The 16,969-nt window shown below is 28.7% G+C and overlaps 2 protein-coding genes across 4 annotated transcripts in view; one reads left to right on the forward strand and one right to left on the reverse strand.

The window, feature by feature from the left end:
* The window catches only part of LOC107073637 (uncharacterized), a 48,034-nt gene that overhangs the window by 29,710 nt on the left and 1,355 nt on the right, over positions 1-16,969 (forward strand). The window contains exon 2 of one of the 3 annotated variants that reach the window (XM_089179213.1): positions 16,902-16,961. The exons of the other annotated variants lie outside the window; for them this stretch is intronic. The gene's annotated coding sequence lies outside the window, so the exon portion shown is untranslated. The remainder of the gene's footprint in view (positions 1-16,901; positions 16,962-16,969) is intronic. 3 annotated transcript variants of the gene reach the window in all.
* On the reverse strand, positions 401-3,911 carry LOC107073553 (cytochrome P450 4C1). Its single transcript, XM_015334245.2, has 12 exons — positions 3,505-3,911; positions 3,281-3,390; positions 2,918-3,008; positions 2,653-2,844; positions 2,486-2,579; positions 2,273-2,375; positions 2,083-2,197; positions 1,897-2,012; positions 1,754-1,822; positions 1,476-1,644; positions 1,210-1,389; positions 401-1,134 (listed from the first exon to the last, which is right to left on the reverse strand). Exons 1-12 carry the CDS (start codon positions 3,656-3,658, stop codon positions 971-973), a joined length of 1,557 nt encoding a protein of 518 aa, XP_015189731.1. The 5' UTR covers positions 3,659-3,911; the 3' UTR covers positions 401-970.

Genomic DNA, 16,969 nt, shown 5'->3' on the forward strand with positions numbered 1-16,969 from the left:
TAAATACGTAAATATAATATAATTGTAAGAGGGGCGTCTCCATAATCTACTACTTAAAAATACATTCATCGAAAGATTTAATCGGTAAGTTCTGGATAGAGCATTCGCACGGAAAGCGAAAGATCCATGGTTTGAGTCCGGCCAAGTAAGTTCAGTGACCCGATTTTTTTTTTCAAATTTTACATAACATTACGTATAAAAATATTCAGTAGAGATAAATTATTGATATCCTACAAAATAATTTACGAAATTACTAATATATTTTTCAATATTAAAGCCAAGTAATAAATCTAGTACAAAAATAATATTGGTATCTATTTTGGATAAGACAAAGTGATTGTTTATGAAGATGTTATCCATAAATTTCGTGGAAAGGTCAAAATTCAACATTTCGGAGGTCTAAATTAGGACGGAAAGTGTAGTATTTATTGGTCAATTACAGTGAGTGTTTACTTGAGTATATCGATAAATATTCTAAATGAGTTAACAAAGGAGTTATGACACTGAGAGAAGTTGATTCTATCAATACTGACGCGATTCGAGTGAAATAAGATCACCCTGAAAATATTAATGCACGTGGTTTCGGTACATGCACGTGTTCCGTTGAGTGTAAATGGTGATGCATTAAATGAGCTTTGTACTAATTGTGCACCAATGCAAAAGTCGCTACGATGAGTGCTAGATGAGTTAGGCGCATAAGTTAAAAAAAACAGTATAAAATGTGTTAAAAAGAACTGAGATAACCTACATACAAAAACCTTGTAATGGCCATAGAAAAAACGATTAGAATAATAGCATATTCTTCATCGTCGAGAGCATGCGCGTTGGTGTGGTGATAGGGCTAGCACCTGAGAGCTACTGCCATTAGTTAAGAGTTCCGAGAAGCTCGATCATCTAATAATAAGAGTAATTCTCTTACTGTAAAATATAATTCATTTGATGAAATATACAATTAAAAAGAATTTAGTTTTTATGATTTTATTGGAATAAATTTGACACGAAGTGGTGTTGCTGGTCGCAAAATAATATTTCCCATCAATTTAATGTCATCCAAATCCTCTACTGGTTCTAAATAAAAATTATGTAATATGTGGGCAACCATTAGTTTTATTTCAAACATTGCATATTTTTGACCTAGAAAAAAGGTAATATTGGAATATAAATCTTTTTTGAATTTAAGTATAATCTTCTTATGTATAGTATTCTTACCAATGCAGTTTCTTAATCCTGCGCTAAATGGAATATAACAGTACGCATTACGTTTGCTAATATTTTCTGGTAAAAATCTATCAGGATCGAAAACATCAGGATTGGGCCAAAATTCTGGATTTCGGTGTAAATGAAAGATGTTAACTCGAACATTCGTACCAGCTGGGATTAAAAATTTGTCTGAAAATGTTATAATTAGGATTATTTCATCAAAATGATAAAATATGAATGCATATATTAGAATGTACGATGATTATGTTACATACTTAACTGCATATCCTCAGTTAAATAACGAGACACGAAATGAACACTTGGGTATAAACGAAGAGATTCTTTTATACATCTCTCTAAATATGAAAATCCTTGAAGCTCTGACATCGTCATTTGATAATTTTCTTGGTTCATAATACTATTCACTTCTTCTCTTATACGTTCCTATAACATAAATTGTCATTAAAAGAATTCTATATAATTATAACAAATTATAATTTACATCCATAGTTGTTATTAAATATTGTATCCATTGTTATGCTAAAAACGTCACCTGAACGTCTTTATGTTTAGCTATAAGACTCAGAAGAAAGACCAATGCCGTTGCAGTAGTGTCGTGACCCTACGGAGATTTTTTTTCTAAATTATTTTCATTTCATCTTAATATTAGAAAAAAATAAATATACTGAAGCTTACTGCAAACATAAATGTATCCACTTCCTCTCTGATTCCTTCATCATCGATTTGATTTCCATTCCAAGAAGCTGCTATTAGTAAATCTAACATGGCAAGTTTTTTCTTGTGCATCGGATCTATGATAAAAACATCCGATTAATATTTTTTATGCGAATATGAATTATTATTCTAGATCAATTAAAATACTTTTGTAATTTTTGTCGTATCCGTCGGAAAAACCGATATTTTCGTCAATCTCTTCCAAACATTTTAAATATTTTCCTTTAGTTTCTTCGTGAAAACTTTTTCTTTCTGCAATTATCTAAAATAAGAATAATAATTTTTGAAATTGATATGACTCTTTTTAGAACGCAGGTTAGGAATATACTATACATACTTTATTCGTAAAACCATGCAACGTTTGTAATAGTTCCTCTTGTAATCGTCCTTTTGGTGATAATGCAAATATGGTGTCAAAAAAATACCAAGGTCTCAAACTTCTAATAAATGATAGAACGTTTTTAATTCTCTTAATTATGGTTACTTTTTACAATTTATGTTAAAACAAATTCGGTATTTAATAGAGTAACATGATAAAATTATGTCTTACCTGTGTAGAACGATTCCGAGCATAGCATGAACGGCTTTGCGATATTTAAACTCAAGTTCGCCATTCCCCTGTAAAGATGTGCCCATAGCGGTTTCTGTAAATATTCTTTTTGATAGTAATTATATTTTTATGATTATTATAACGTAAAGAAATATTCTTTAATTTACCACATATCGCATTTAATGTATGTTCGGTTATAAGTTCCTCTAGATTCTGTATGATTGGATTTCCCTTTCCTTGTTCTTTCATTGATGATACAAGGTACCGCGCCTCTTCATTTAAAGTGACTACGAAATGTTTGAGAATATTAAAGTGAAAAGTGGGAGTCAAAATTTTTCTTCGATGTTGCCATTTGGGTCCTGTTGAGTCAAATTTTATCTTAAATTTAATTTATTATATTTAATACATTTTGCTTTTTCTAAAATTGTTTACCTGTACTTGTTATCAATCCGGTCGATAGCCATGGTTTTAAGAATTTATAAAAGACACTTTTTGTTATGTGTTTGGGACTCCTCATAAGTACCTTTAGTTAAAAGATATTTATATACTAATTTTATTTTATTGTAAATTTTTTTTATTGAAAAAATCAATGTAAAATTTCTTAGATAGTAAAAAGAAATATTTATTATTACTATTTATCGTAAAGATAATTAATAAAAAATGAAAAAACAATAAATTTTATATTTTATGTTATAAAAAATAAAAACTGATCAAATGATGGGTATTGATACGTTTAGTATTATTGAGAAAGAAAACAAAAAATTTTTATATTGCTTGCATATTATAATTATTTACCTCGATATCTTTCGGATGAAGTAAAACTACCGTTGTTATAAAGAAGGTCCATATTTTATATGTTGGATAATGTTTCTGGTCCATCACATAAAATGTTTTGAAAAGTTTTTCTAAAGTATGGGAAAAATATCTATGGTAAGTGAGAATTATTACATCGTGTAGGTAGAATTACAATAAAGTAAATATATTTTCTTGACGAAATTTTTACTCTTATATAAATTTACCATTTTTTTCTTGAAAATGAAGCAAATTTCCTATGATTGGATATGCTTTTGGGCCTGGAAGTACTTCAAGAATTCTTGTTATTCTTCGGTATTTTATAGAGCAGTGTAATAAAAACAGAAAGGAAACCATTCCCAAAAATATAGTGAAAAACATTGTTGAATAAAGAAATTTAATATATTAACCTCTTTTAATTATTTATTTAATCGTATGCAAAAATGTCACAAGAAATACAAATAAATACACTGATACAACCCAATAAACAAGTATATTTATCTCACTGATCAGATGCACGACGAAGTTAGATTAAAAAACAATGCAATATAGAAGTACTATTTATTGACCTTATTTGCGAATGAAATATATAAAAAGTGCAATCGAATGGATGCAACCGATATGTTTTCACAAATGAAAAAACTCACCTTTTCAAATTAAATATATAACTTCGTTTGAAATGCTATCTTTTTAAATAGTTGTTATTAATTTTTTTTGTTAAGTCATTCTACAAGCTGAGTCACATAGACTCAAAATTGCAATGACGTTACTGAGATATGAAAACTTAGTATAATTTTTTTGTTTTTTAGGTTGCTAATTATTAATTCGCTGTTTTTTGAAAAAAATGTTGCGCACAAGAGATAGCAGACTTCTTGTTGAAAAAATAATTGAATATTTAAAATGAGTTTATTTAACACTAAACGTCCCAAAAACGGTACGTTTAGTACTGGTCAAATGACCGGTTTTTAGAAAATGACTTTATTTTTCCTGATTGAATGGAGAAATATTGATTTTAGTAAGGAAATATTAAACAAAGTAACTTTAAGGTAATAATTAAACAAAGCCGTATTTTTTTATAAAAAACAAAAACTTTTTATAGCTAATTCATTGAGCTTCGCATTTTTTAACAGATGCAGAAGGTTCCAATGTACATTTTCCGCAAACGTACTTCCCACATTTAGAATAGATTTTGGTGGTTTTATTGTCTTTACAATACTTTATTTGACAATTTTTACGTTTTTAGAATCTGTCGTAGAATTAGTTGATGTTATTTCAGTATTTGTTATTATTATTTGTTTTTTTTGGTTTCTCGATAATCAGCGGCAAGTTCTACTGCTAACTGGAGTAAAAAATCTTGTCTAGATATATTTTCTCCTGTCGTTTTTTTATATAATATATAAGTATTTATGTGTGCCTGCTAAATCAAGGATATTGAAAAATACTTAGCTAGGACATCTGTGAGACTTTGATTTTGTACTATATTTCTTCGCCATTTGATCGGTTATATCCACGCCGAATTTAGTTTGGTTATAATATGAAATGGTCTCAGGTAAACTTTTATCCTTTTTTTCAAATTTCATAGATCTATATTTGGAACTAAATAAAAGTACTTTTTTCTTTGGCTTACTTTTATAAATTGTAAGAGTACAATTATCTGATTTAAAAACTTCCGTTGAAAACTGTTTTTACCAATCTAAAACTCGATTGACTTCTTCTACTGTTCATATTCTTATATGTTTTATAATGTGGTGGTCAATAATCAGTGAAAATGCAGTTTGCATTTTACTCTTCATAATGTTACGTTTTTGATGAGATTAGAGGTGGTTGAAAAAATGATAGGCAGACTTAGTTGCTTTAAACTATATTTAATTAGGACAAATAGACGCAATGCTCATCGCGTGGCTCGTGCGAGGCTTAGAGAGTAGATTCAGACAAAGGACTACTACGTAATGTAATATACAGGATGAATCTTGTAACTGAAACGGGTAATAACTTTTTTTCAAGAATAGAAAAAAATGATAAAGGAAAAAGTTATATGGCATAACAAATTTCAACTTTCTATGACCTTAATTTTTTTGAAAATGCATCGATGCACCCGCTAGATGCAGTTGCACTTTTTGAAGTGAAAACTTCTTTAGAATGGGAGTGATCTGAAAAGTAAAAAAACAGAAACGGAGCTATGTAACGAAGCTATGAAACGGCTGCTATACTAAATAATGAGAGTAAAAGAGACAAACATATAGGATTTAGCCTGCGAGAGAATGAGACGGAATATAGCTATACAGTTTTTCCTATTCTCGGTCTCCTCTTTATGCTATGCTTCGTAGTTATCGCTCCTGGTTGTATATGTGTGTATTTGTGTGCGACTGCATACTACAAAGCGTAAACACACATATTCTTTCGATATTCGAAATGTTTGTAGGTAGGAGCGATAGAAGGGTAAAAGAATAAACAGAGATAAGCACCTAGGTATGCGACAAAAGTATAAGGTCCAAATGAACCGACGGTCGACATAAACAAAGAAGGTGCGTGGTCTGTTTTTATTTTACCAAACGTGTCATTTCTTTTCTATTTAAAAATGTCTCCATTTTATTGAAAAATTAATATTAAATTATTATTTATTTCGCAAATATTGTAATTAACAATTACGAAATATATTGAATATAATAATTGTATTGTCTGCAATATTTTACAAAAAAATGAAATAATTATCAGATACATCAGAGAAAAAAAAATTAAACAACATTGTAGAATATTTTTCTTATAAATATCCAAAGATGTGTTTTTTAATTTTAATGTTTCCGTATTTAGGAAATTTATACTAATTTTTCAATAAAATAGAAAAGTTTTTAAATAGAAGAAACTAGACACGTGACAAAAACAAATAAACCTTATTTACTTTATATTTCCAATAAGAATAAAATAATATAACTTATTTTACAGATATAGAAAAAAAAATATAGAAAATAAATTTTTAAAAAGTTTTTAATATTATAAAATAAAACAACGGAAATGATAAATAGATATTAAGATCGTTGTAATTCAAAATCCGATGAAACGAAAAAAATACGATCACAATTGTTCCCTTCTTTAACAGCATCCACAGTTATTAGTTGCAACACAAAAAGAAATACTTGTGTATGCTAACCCATGATAAAAATATCTCACATTAACAGAAAGTGTGAAAAGTGTAAGACAGAAAAAATTCATCTACCTTAGTTTCAAAAAAATGTATATTATATTTACTTGTATTAGGACGGCGTATCTTTCTGTCGACAAATATTCTACAATTTTCGTCTCTATCTATGGCTATCGCATTTAGCATTCCGTTGATGGATAGAATTTTGAAAATATTAGTTTTTGTCAGTTACCTACACCCCAAGGTCGGTTCCTTATCATGAGAAAAGAATTTTAAAAAGCAGGAAAGATCTGTTGAAATTCAATCTACATTTATTATCTTTATTATCGATGCGATAATATTTATGCCTATAGTTTTTTTTTTTACAACGTGTCATATCTTTTCTATTCAAAAATGTTTCTATTTTATTGAAAAATTAGTATTAAATTCTTTATTTCGCAAATATTATAATAAATAATTATGAAGTACATAGAATATATAATAATTGTATTGTCTGAAATATTAAAAAAAAAAAAAGGATTACCAGATACATCAGAGAAAAGAATTAGAGAATACTGTGGAATAAATGAGGAGCAGCTGACAAATTCCATTCAAAAGCAAGTAAATTACTGTCACATTTTTATATTTTGCTTCTTTATAAAATATATTTGATACCTAAAAATAAAATATGTCTATTAAATTTGATTTTTATATGAAAAATATCCAAAGAGATGTACTGACCCATGCATATATGAAAATTATATTATAAATTATGATATTTTCGTATTTAAGAAACTTATAGTAATTTTTCAATAAAATAAAAACATTTTTAAGGTGTTGAACGCCCAGCGTGAATCTGTGGAGCTTACCACGGAGCTGAAATCTGAGACTCGTAGTGTACACAGCTTGATAATTTACGATACGATTCAATGCATTTTTTAGATTTTTCGTTTTTCAGATCTTTATTTAGACGAGAGTATTTAGAAAGATAAGTTTGTGGTCCAAAGAATAAGGACGAGATATGTTATAAATAATAAGGGTCTCGAAGTGTGGTAGGCTACAGAGTTGAAAAAACATTTCTAGAGAATATCTCTATTAGATCTCTCATAGCATTTTACCAGAACCTTCGTTCAGTCCAGCAGTATTTTCCATATGTTTTTCATAACGTCTTTATTTCGTCTATCCTAAAATGTTTGTTAAATAGCGCAAGAATGTAGATGAAAAAGGGGAAATTGAAAATCATACTAACAAAAAAAGTTTTATACATGAGTTTGAAAAAAAGGATTATTTATATTTACCTAATTTCTGACGAATTATATTTCCTTTGATAAACATCCTACCATTTTGGTGATTATTTATAACTATCGCATTCAGCATTCCGTTTTTTTTGCTTGAATTGTGAAAAGTGCACTTTTTATCAGAAATTCCACCCAGAGACCATACCGGTAACCCTTATTATATAAAGTAATAATATTAAAATAAATAAATCCTACAATTATCTTATACTCTTGAAACTGTGCATTCGTCAGATTCTCTCGAAACTTAGATTTTTGAAGATTTCACTTCTAACACGTGTGATCTGCACACATGATTTTTTTTTTAAATGGAACTTTATATTTTTTTTTATACTATTCGATTCCTTTTTTTATTCTGAGTTAAAAAGTCATCAAAAGTGAAAGTCATCGAAATGTCAATAGTTTGCGTGATATTTGATGTTTTATATCAGCAATGTATTTTATTACAATAAATGTTCGAATGTTCCTCCATTGCATTCTAAACATTTTCTAATGCGCTTTTTTACATTTTTCATTATATTTTTTAATTGATTTGAATTTATATTGGAACAATACATTGTTATACGCTTATCAAATCATCGGCTAATATAAAAGAACGTGAATACACTTTATCTTTTAGATAACCCCAAAGAAAAAAGTCTAATGGGTTCAAGTCCGAAGAACGAGGTGGCCAAGGTATTGGACTACGGGTACTAGACCAATTTTCTTGGTAGATTGTGCTCAAATATCTCGTTACAATTTGAGTATTTTACAAGAATACGGCCCGATGACGCATGTATCTAGAATACCACACCAAACATTAACATTAAAATGAACTTGATTGTTTGTGTTTCTTCTTAAATGAAGGTTTTCCGTAGATCATGTATGTTCATTGCGTCTATTGAACATTCCATTACTAATAAAAGTGCATCATCTGTCCATAAAATTCTTTCTGCAAAAGTTTCCCTTCTTTGTGCTTGTCTAGGAAAAAATTGACAAAAACTCATTCTTCTAATATCATCCCCTACACGTAAAGTGTGTCCTATCGAATAACGATATAGATGATATTTATGTTCTTTTAAAATCCGCATTACAGAACTTTGACTAATATTACATTCCCTGGCTATTTCTCGTGACAAAGCATTGGGATTCCCTGTTATGTATGCCAATACGTTGACAATTAATTGTTTATATTGAGCAACTGGTTTTTCAACTACTCGCTTTGGTTTAACAAAGGAACCGTTACTCACAAAATTTGTGAAAGTATGATCTTTGCGGCTGCCTCCGATTAGGATATCTCTGATGATATGCATCTTTAGTATTAACTGAATTTTTATTGTACTCCACATACACAATGAACATATCTACTCTTCCGTCGTTTGTAAAGAATGACATAGCGATATCTAAAAAAAAGTCGAAAGTCGTAACGCTCTATTGAAAACTGTGCACAACGAAGGTGCCGCTTTCTTACTATACTGCCCTAGGTATGTAATATACTTTTTTATTTATGTTCAATTAATAAATTTTTCTTCCCTCCGGGCGAAAAGCGTCAACGTTTCTCCCGCTGTTCAAAACGAAGTTGCCGCTTTCCGCCTACGTCGAGCAGAAAAAATGTATACTCACCATGGGCAGTAAATAAGAAAGCCTCAGAGCATATGTTTGTTGACCTCGGCTTCGCCTCGGCCACCAATTACATGTACTCTGAGACGTTTCTTACTTTACCTCCCTAGGTGAGTAATATACTATCTCTAATATACTAAAATATAAATATAAATAAATCTATCTAAATATTTTTATAGTATACTATTAAATGTAATATATGTAATATTTAATATATGTTTAATGTTGTGTAATATAGGTTTAATGTATTTTAATATAGGTTTAATGAAGTAAAATATAGGTTCAATGCAGTTTAATATAATTTTAATGTAGTTTAATATAGTTTTAATAGCATTTAATATAGTTTCAAAGTAGTTTAATAAAGTTTTAATGTAGTTTAAGGGAGGGGTTAGGGTTTCAGCGTAAAAAAAAAACTTTTTTTGCGATTTTTTTTCTCAAGTATAGATTGAGTTATTTTATTCGAACCTTTTGTACATTATTGAGCATACTTTTGACAATGTTGTATAATTTTATCATGCAGAAATATTAAAACACAAGCCGGTAACAGAGCTTCCCCCAGAACGTCTTGGGAAAAAAACAATTTGCGGTGTTCACTATAACTCGGCCGGAAATTATCTGAAAATGAAAAACCATTAAAATTTAGTCAAATTATAATCAAATCTTCTCCCCAACGTTCTCTGATAATTTTTTTTTCATTTAAAAATTTTTTGTGGCCATCTAAAGTGTGAACTGTTATTTTCCACGAAAAATTCCGCCATTTTGTGGGTGGGAAACACCCTTAATGTAAAAAAAAATTTTAACTAAACGTTGGGGGAGGTATTTTATATGTAGAAAATGTGTACAAAGTTTGAAATGAATCGGTCAAGTAGTTTTTAAATGGTAGTGAACACGGACTTTGAAAAAGTAGTTTTGAGAAAAACGCGTTCAAAGTTTATGAACTAAAAAAGTGAAGAAAAAATTTTTGTTTTTCAACTTACACAGAATCATCGATTCCAGCTCCATACAGCAAACTTCCTGCGGCATTGTTGATGTCTTCAGCCTCTTTTCAACGTCTTCTGGTACACTTGCACTGGTATTTAGCTTGATTTTTTTCGATGAAGCACTTTTTGTGGTAACCTCATCTTTTATTATTTTATTCGGATTAAACCTTTTTCTTGATCTACACAAATAAATCCTTCCACTTTGTTGGTCTTCTCTCGAAACTTTGCTTACTTTCGGCATTTTTGTACAGAAAATTTTTTGAGAAAATTCTAAAATGACAAGCGCACGGTCGAACTTACATCGACAAACTGACACTCGTTTCTTGCTTTAAAATATTGTAGTGTATAGTATACATACAAATATAAAATATATCTTTATGGCTTTAGTTACCTGCCTTTATAAAATAAAATATTTCTAAAACTAGATAATGGGTTAGGACAATAGCAATGAATAAACTGTTCGACAGCTGCACTGCTATTCCGAACGCCCATAGCTGTTAGAGTTATAGCGTTAAAGGCTAGGAGATTAATAAGACAATAACTTCAAGAATATTATATTGCTTAGGTCGGCTTAAAATTTTAGGGACATATTCTTGAAATGTTAAACAATAAGATAAGACAAAAAAAATTCGATTTTTTGAAAGTGAAAACCCTAACCCGCCCCTTAATATAGTTTTAATGTAGTTAAATAGAGATTACATGTAGTTTTATGTAGTTTATTATATTTTCAATGTAGTTTCATATAGTTTTACTGTAGTTAAATATAGTTTTAATGTAGTTTTATATAGTTTCAATGTATTTTCATATAGTTTAAATGTAGTTAAATATAGTTGCTATGTTGTTTATTATAGTTTCAATGTATTTTAATATAGTTACAATATAGTTTAATATAGTTTCAATGTAGTTTAATATGGTTTCAATTTAATTTAATATAGTTTAATATAGGATTAATGTACTTTAGTATAATTTAAATCTGGTTTAATATATGTTTAATGTAGTTTAATATAGTGTGTGTTTGTTTGCGACTGCATACTACGAAGCATGATCTCATATAATATCGATACTTAACCTGTTTGTAGGTAGGAGCGATAGATCGGTAGAAGAATAAACAGAGAGAAGCTTGTAGGCTACAAAAGAATAAGGTACAAACGAACCGACGCTCGAAATAAAGAAAGAAGTTGTGTGTGCTGTGTAAACTGTGTAAATTTTGTGTGTGTGTGTGTGTGTGTGTGTATGTCTGGAAGGTTCTCGAACAATACCGATACTTTGTTTATTGCATCAGATCGGACGTTTTGGAAAATTCGGGAACCACATGCTGCTGGAAATAAAGAAGCAGGTATTGAGTCTTTATGAAAAGTCGCCAATCGCTAGTCGTCATCAGTTGTTGCTTATCGTCATTTAGTTAAAAAAGTATAGTTGCGTATGTCGGTTGTTATCATAAGATTTTAAATATACATATATTTTTTTTTCTATCTATGGCTATAGCATTCGTCATCCAATCTTAACCCTCCATGGGCCCGTGTAACTTTCAAGTAACATGTTCATTTTTTAGCATTTTACTAAAATATTTTTGTTTTTTTAATGAAATGTCATATACATCCTAATTTTTTAATCTTTCCGAGACAACTAATACCATATTTATGACGGTTTCTAGCATAATCAACATAAAATAACAAAAATAAATATTGTATTAACTGTCTGCAGTAGTAGCAAGCGAAATATTTTTTTTTCCATTCATATTATTTTTGTTTCTGTGGTTTTTTACCAAATAAAAAATTATGTATATAGTAGTTCTGAGTTTAAAAATCTATAAAAACTAATTTTTTTTCATCTTAAATATCATTTTTTTAATTTTTTTTATGATAAAGTTCTGTTACTTTGAAGTAACATTTGCCTATAAAGAAATCTTCTGTATATTTGGGATCACGCTTTTGTGTTCCATCAAATGTTGAAAATAGTTTAAGTATTCGTTGCAGTAAACAATTCTTGACTATTTTTATCAGTTTTATTTGCGGAAAATTCTAGAAGGATAAATTTTTACGAAAAAAGTAGATAAATTAGACCGGTGGTCAATGCTTAGCTGTTATATAAGCGAGATTGTTCATTGCATTTTGTAAGACTCAGGAATCAATATAACTTATTACCATTTAAAATGAAAATTGCATCATGTTTATATTAGGAGTACAAAGGAATCCGTAAAAAAAGAGGACGTCCTTTTTGCACCAATGTAGATAAACAATTATAAAGAATATAAAAAGAAGACCAAGTGCAATACTTTCATCAAAAAACGGGCGAAAAGATGAAGTATATTTATATATATTTATGTGTAACGTCAAGTGAAACTGTTTCGTTTCTTTTGGTGTCTATTTATAACTATCATATTCAACATTCCATTTTTATTGCTTGAATTTGGAAAAGTGCTCATTTTATCAGCTATTCCACCCAGAGATTATACCGGTGACATTTATTATATATGGTAATTATGTTATAATAAATAAATCCTACAATTATCTTATACTCTTGAAACTGTGCATTCGTCAGATTCTCTCGAAACTTAGATTTTTGAAGATTTCACTTCTAACACGTGTGATCTGCACACATGTTTTTCCTTAATATGAACGTTAATACAATGGTCATCATCAATATTGCGAGGTAAATGTTTCACCATATTGTCTACTTCGACTGGTACATTAATAATTTGGCCGTAAATTCCGTATTGGCTATGGATGTGTCTCAACCGTCTAATTTGCATAAATGGAATTCGCGGAGAGACAAGTCTTTCAGAAATTAAATCAAGTGGTAAAGACGCAGGTATGTTTTGATATTTAATACCGTTGTATGGGGACAATGTTGGAATAACTTTCTTCTCTATTGATTGGTAACACGTGTTGCAAAGTAAAATATCATTGATTTCATTAAAATTTTCAATTATTATACGTAAGAGTTCTTCATGTTCTGCTCGTGGTGGTTTTAAATCATTGTGGAACCATAAACGATCGCAAACAGCATGCATAACCGGAAATATTGTTCAAAAATTTGTCGCAAAAAATATCATGGGCAAATTTATTTCTTAAAATTGTGAATGCGGAATGTCAGAATTTGTATTAACTTGAGAAACATCTATAAAAAAAATTAAAAATTAATAATAATATTTACTAAAGAATCGCCTAACTAGAGAATAATAAAAATTAATGTTTTAAACATGACGTATGTCGATTAGGTATGAGATATATGAGCAATAAAAAATAATGAAGAAATATATTGATTAGAAGATATTTAAATACTGACGATGATCGTTTTTACTATTTTTAACAGTGGACGCATTATTATCCGCATTAGTGATATTATTCTGCACATTTAATAACGCCTTCTGCCGTGCACGAAATGCACGAACACGTTCCGTTGAACTCTTTGGAATCTTCCTTATCGTGTTTTTCTCCTTAATTTCAGACTTTTTGTCTTTGGTTGGTGGCATTTTTTTATATTGTTAAATAAAAATATATATATATATATATATATATATATATATATATATATATATATATAAAATAAAGTCTTCTGGCCTAAACGAAAAACTATGATAAGGGAAAAATGGGAGAAATTAAAATGAGAAATAAAACACGTGATCGAACCTAATAGATGGGATAGTAAAACCTTAGTTATTTGTTAAAGAAAAGTTTCCCTTCCTTAAAAACCCTAGTTTATATATCAGAAATATTAAATAAAAATTGAATGTTGTCCAAGCAAATATAGGACACGTGGCTTACCTTATTTTCCGCGATATTCATAGTCCGCTCTTATACTGAAGTCCGCCTTAAGCATGGTCTTAAATATGCTTAAAAGTTTGATCTTAGCCAAGATGTGCAATTGGATAGATATTCATAGTCATCGCTTAAGACGATCTTAAGAATTACAAACAGTTGATGTATTCTATTCATAGTCAAATAAGATCATCTTAATAACCTTACTTTTTACTCAAAACGAGAGTTTTTTTCAAGTCAACATTTTAGTAGACTTAAGACCATCTCAGTTAACATTGAGGTTAGGATAATTAATTGATAATAATAAATAATAATCAAAAATTAATAAATAATAATTCAAAAATAATGTTTAGTGATAGTTTAAAGTTAATCAATTAATCATAATTTAAATTTATTCAGATCAATTTCAATTAAAAATTAATTAATTTGAAAAAATTGTGAAAACAAGTAAAGAATGGATTTTTTGGGTTTACATAATATCAATGTTGATGATAGTATTGATATTGATTCAGATAATGAAGACATAATTATACGTGCTATATTATATTCACATATTTTTATTTTGATAATAATATACCTTAATGCCTGCGGAGTGAAATGTAATGTAAATAATATTTTACTTTTGTTACTTTTATATTTATTGTTCTGTAACATGTAGTCGGTTAAGAAACATTTCATTACATAAATACAATAGTATTATTGATCTTGCGTGCCTATTTAAATTAGTCAAAGTACAAGTAGCTCTCCTATAACACGGTTTCCTTTCAAAAAACCTTTGTACAACACTGTACTTCTACAGCAGCGGCGAGGCTTGTTGTTTTAAAGATATAGTGTTACGGAAAGTATTTATTTTCATCTCCATGGTTTGCAAACCAAAGTTTTTGACTCATAGCTTTGGGTCTCATACAACACGGTTTCACAAAACACGGTATTTTCTAAGAACCTATCTACTGTGTTATAGGAGGGCTACCTGTATTATTATTGATCTAAGAATATATAAATACGTAATTTCACATTATACTTTTTATTTTATATTATAATATTTTCAATACATCGCGTATTAGACTTTTCGATTATCCAGCAATTCAAAGATTTTTCTAAAGCTTGCAATTTCTATAACGGAGAAATCATACCCAGTGAACACAAGACCTTAAAATGATGTCATACGTATGTCATACAGTAATCTTCAAATTTTTTTTGTACACATGACGTAATGGCGACTTTATTTATGACCTCAATATTAAGTCATATGTTCTGACGTAAAAATGACATTAATGTGACTTTATAATCCCATCATTATATTTATGCGATATATATATATATATAATATATATATAAAAAAATATATAAAAAAATATATAAAAAAAGTCTTTTTTTTTCAAGTGCCACGGAAAAATGGGTTGCTAGACACCTTAAAACAATTCTCACCAAATATGAGCTCTTAATTTTAATAGGAAGATCCTCCGTATCGCAGTTTTTTATTTTTTTCTCAGTCTAATAGAATAAAATTCATACCTCATTATTTATTGATTGTACAGAAAAATATTCTATAGAAATTTTGTAGGAAATTTAATGCTCTACAAAAAAGGTATCTTATATTTTTTCCGTAAACCTCACCATTTGGATGATATTGAAGATTTAAATTTGATGATTTTTAGACAAATTTCATTTTTGTTTATGAATTTTATAACTCGACAATAAATGACTATTAAAAAGTGCACAATACAAATTTTTGTAGGAAATTAACTGCTCTATAAAAATGGTGTCTTATGTTTTGGCGATTAAATTAACTGTTCAAAAGATATTCAGAGATAAAAATCAGTACACATGAAAGTTTGATGATATATGTATATATGGGGCATTGCACGTTAAATCGGTCACTTTTGACCCCGATCCCTTTCGATTTGGCTAAAAGTTTTTTATCCTATGCTACCCTATGAAAAACAATTTTCAGAATTATTTCAAATTTTTTTACCAAACCCAAAAAAAAATTTTTAATTTTTGAAAAAAATGGCTCTTTTCTTTGAAATGGCTATAACTTCTTTAAAATTCAACCTAATGTAACGTTTTTTTTTAAATATTTGTTTTTAAATTTACTTTTCAGAAAAAAATACAAAAAAATTTCGAAATTACAAAATCCATGAAGTTTTCGTATTTTTTGAGAAAAACCGTTATTTTCTCGAAGTCCGCCATTTTTCATTTCTTTTATTTTCTAGAAAAAAACTTTGTCTAAATCTGCGATTTTCCCCGCCAGTCTCAGAGTAAGCTGAGTTAGTTTCCTATTTTTTTTATTTAATTGAAAACAAATTTTTAAATAATTTTTTTTTTAAATTAAAATAATGCAATTAAACAATTTTACAATATTATATACTTAATTTATAGTCTCAACACACAAAGTTTAAAAAAAAAATTTAACCTTTCGTTTTTTGCTGTAAGAATATGATGAAATTATTACGTCATTTTTATGTCAGAACATATGACTTTTTAACTGATTAAGGTCATAAATAAAGTCACTTTTCACTTCAAAAATTTGAAGATGACTTTATGACATACGTATGACATCATTTTAAGGTCTTGTGTTCACTGGGTTCCGTCATGTGTACGAAAAAATTTGAAGATGACTTTATGACGTACGTATGACATCATATGAAGGTCTTGTGTTCACTGGGGGATTACCTATTCCACCTGTATTTCAATTGCTAATATGTTTGCGATTTTATGCAACTGCTAGCTTTCAGATAATTATCAGTTATGATTATTATAATTTTTATTGTTAATGACGGATTTTTATTACTTCTCAAAAATTTATATATATTTTTCAATTTTCAGTAAATATATTTTTCAATGAAAATAAAAAAATTGTTTTTCCAGCTCATCCTTGGTGATACTATGACAATTTCCCAACCAACAATATCTAGAATAGTTTTTCGCGTAAGTGT

This window comes from Polistes dominula, unplaced genomic scaffold, assembly GCF_049000335.1.
Source record: "Polistes dominula isolate Pdom_NZ unplaced genomic scaffold, Pdom_raw_medaka contig_37, whole genome shotgun sequence".
Lineage (NCBI taxonomy): Eukaryota > Metazoa > Arthropoda > Insecta > Hymenoptera > Vespidae > Polistes > Polistes dominula.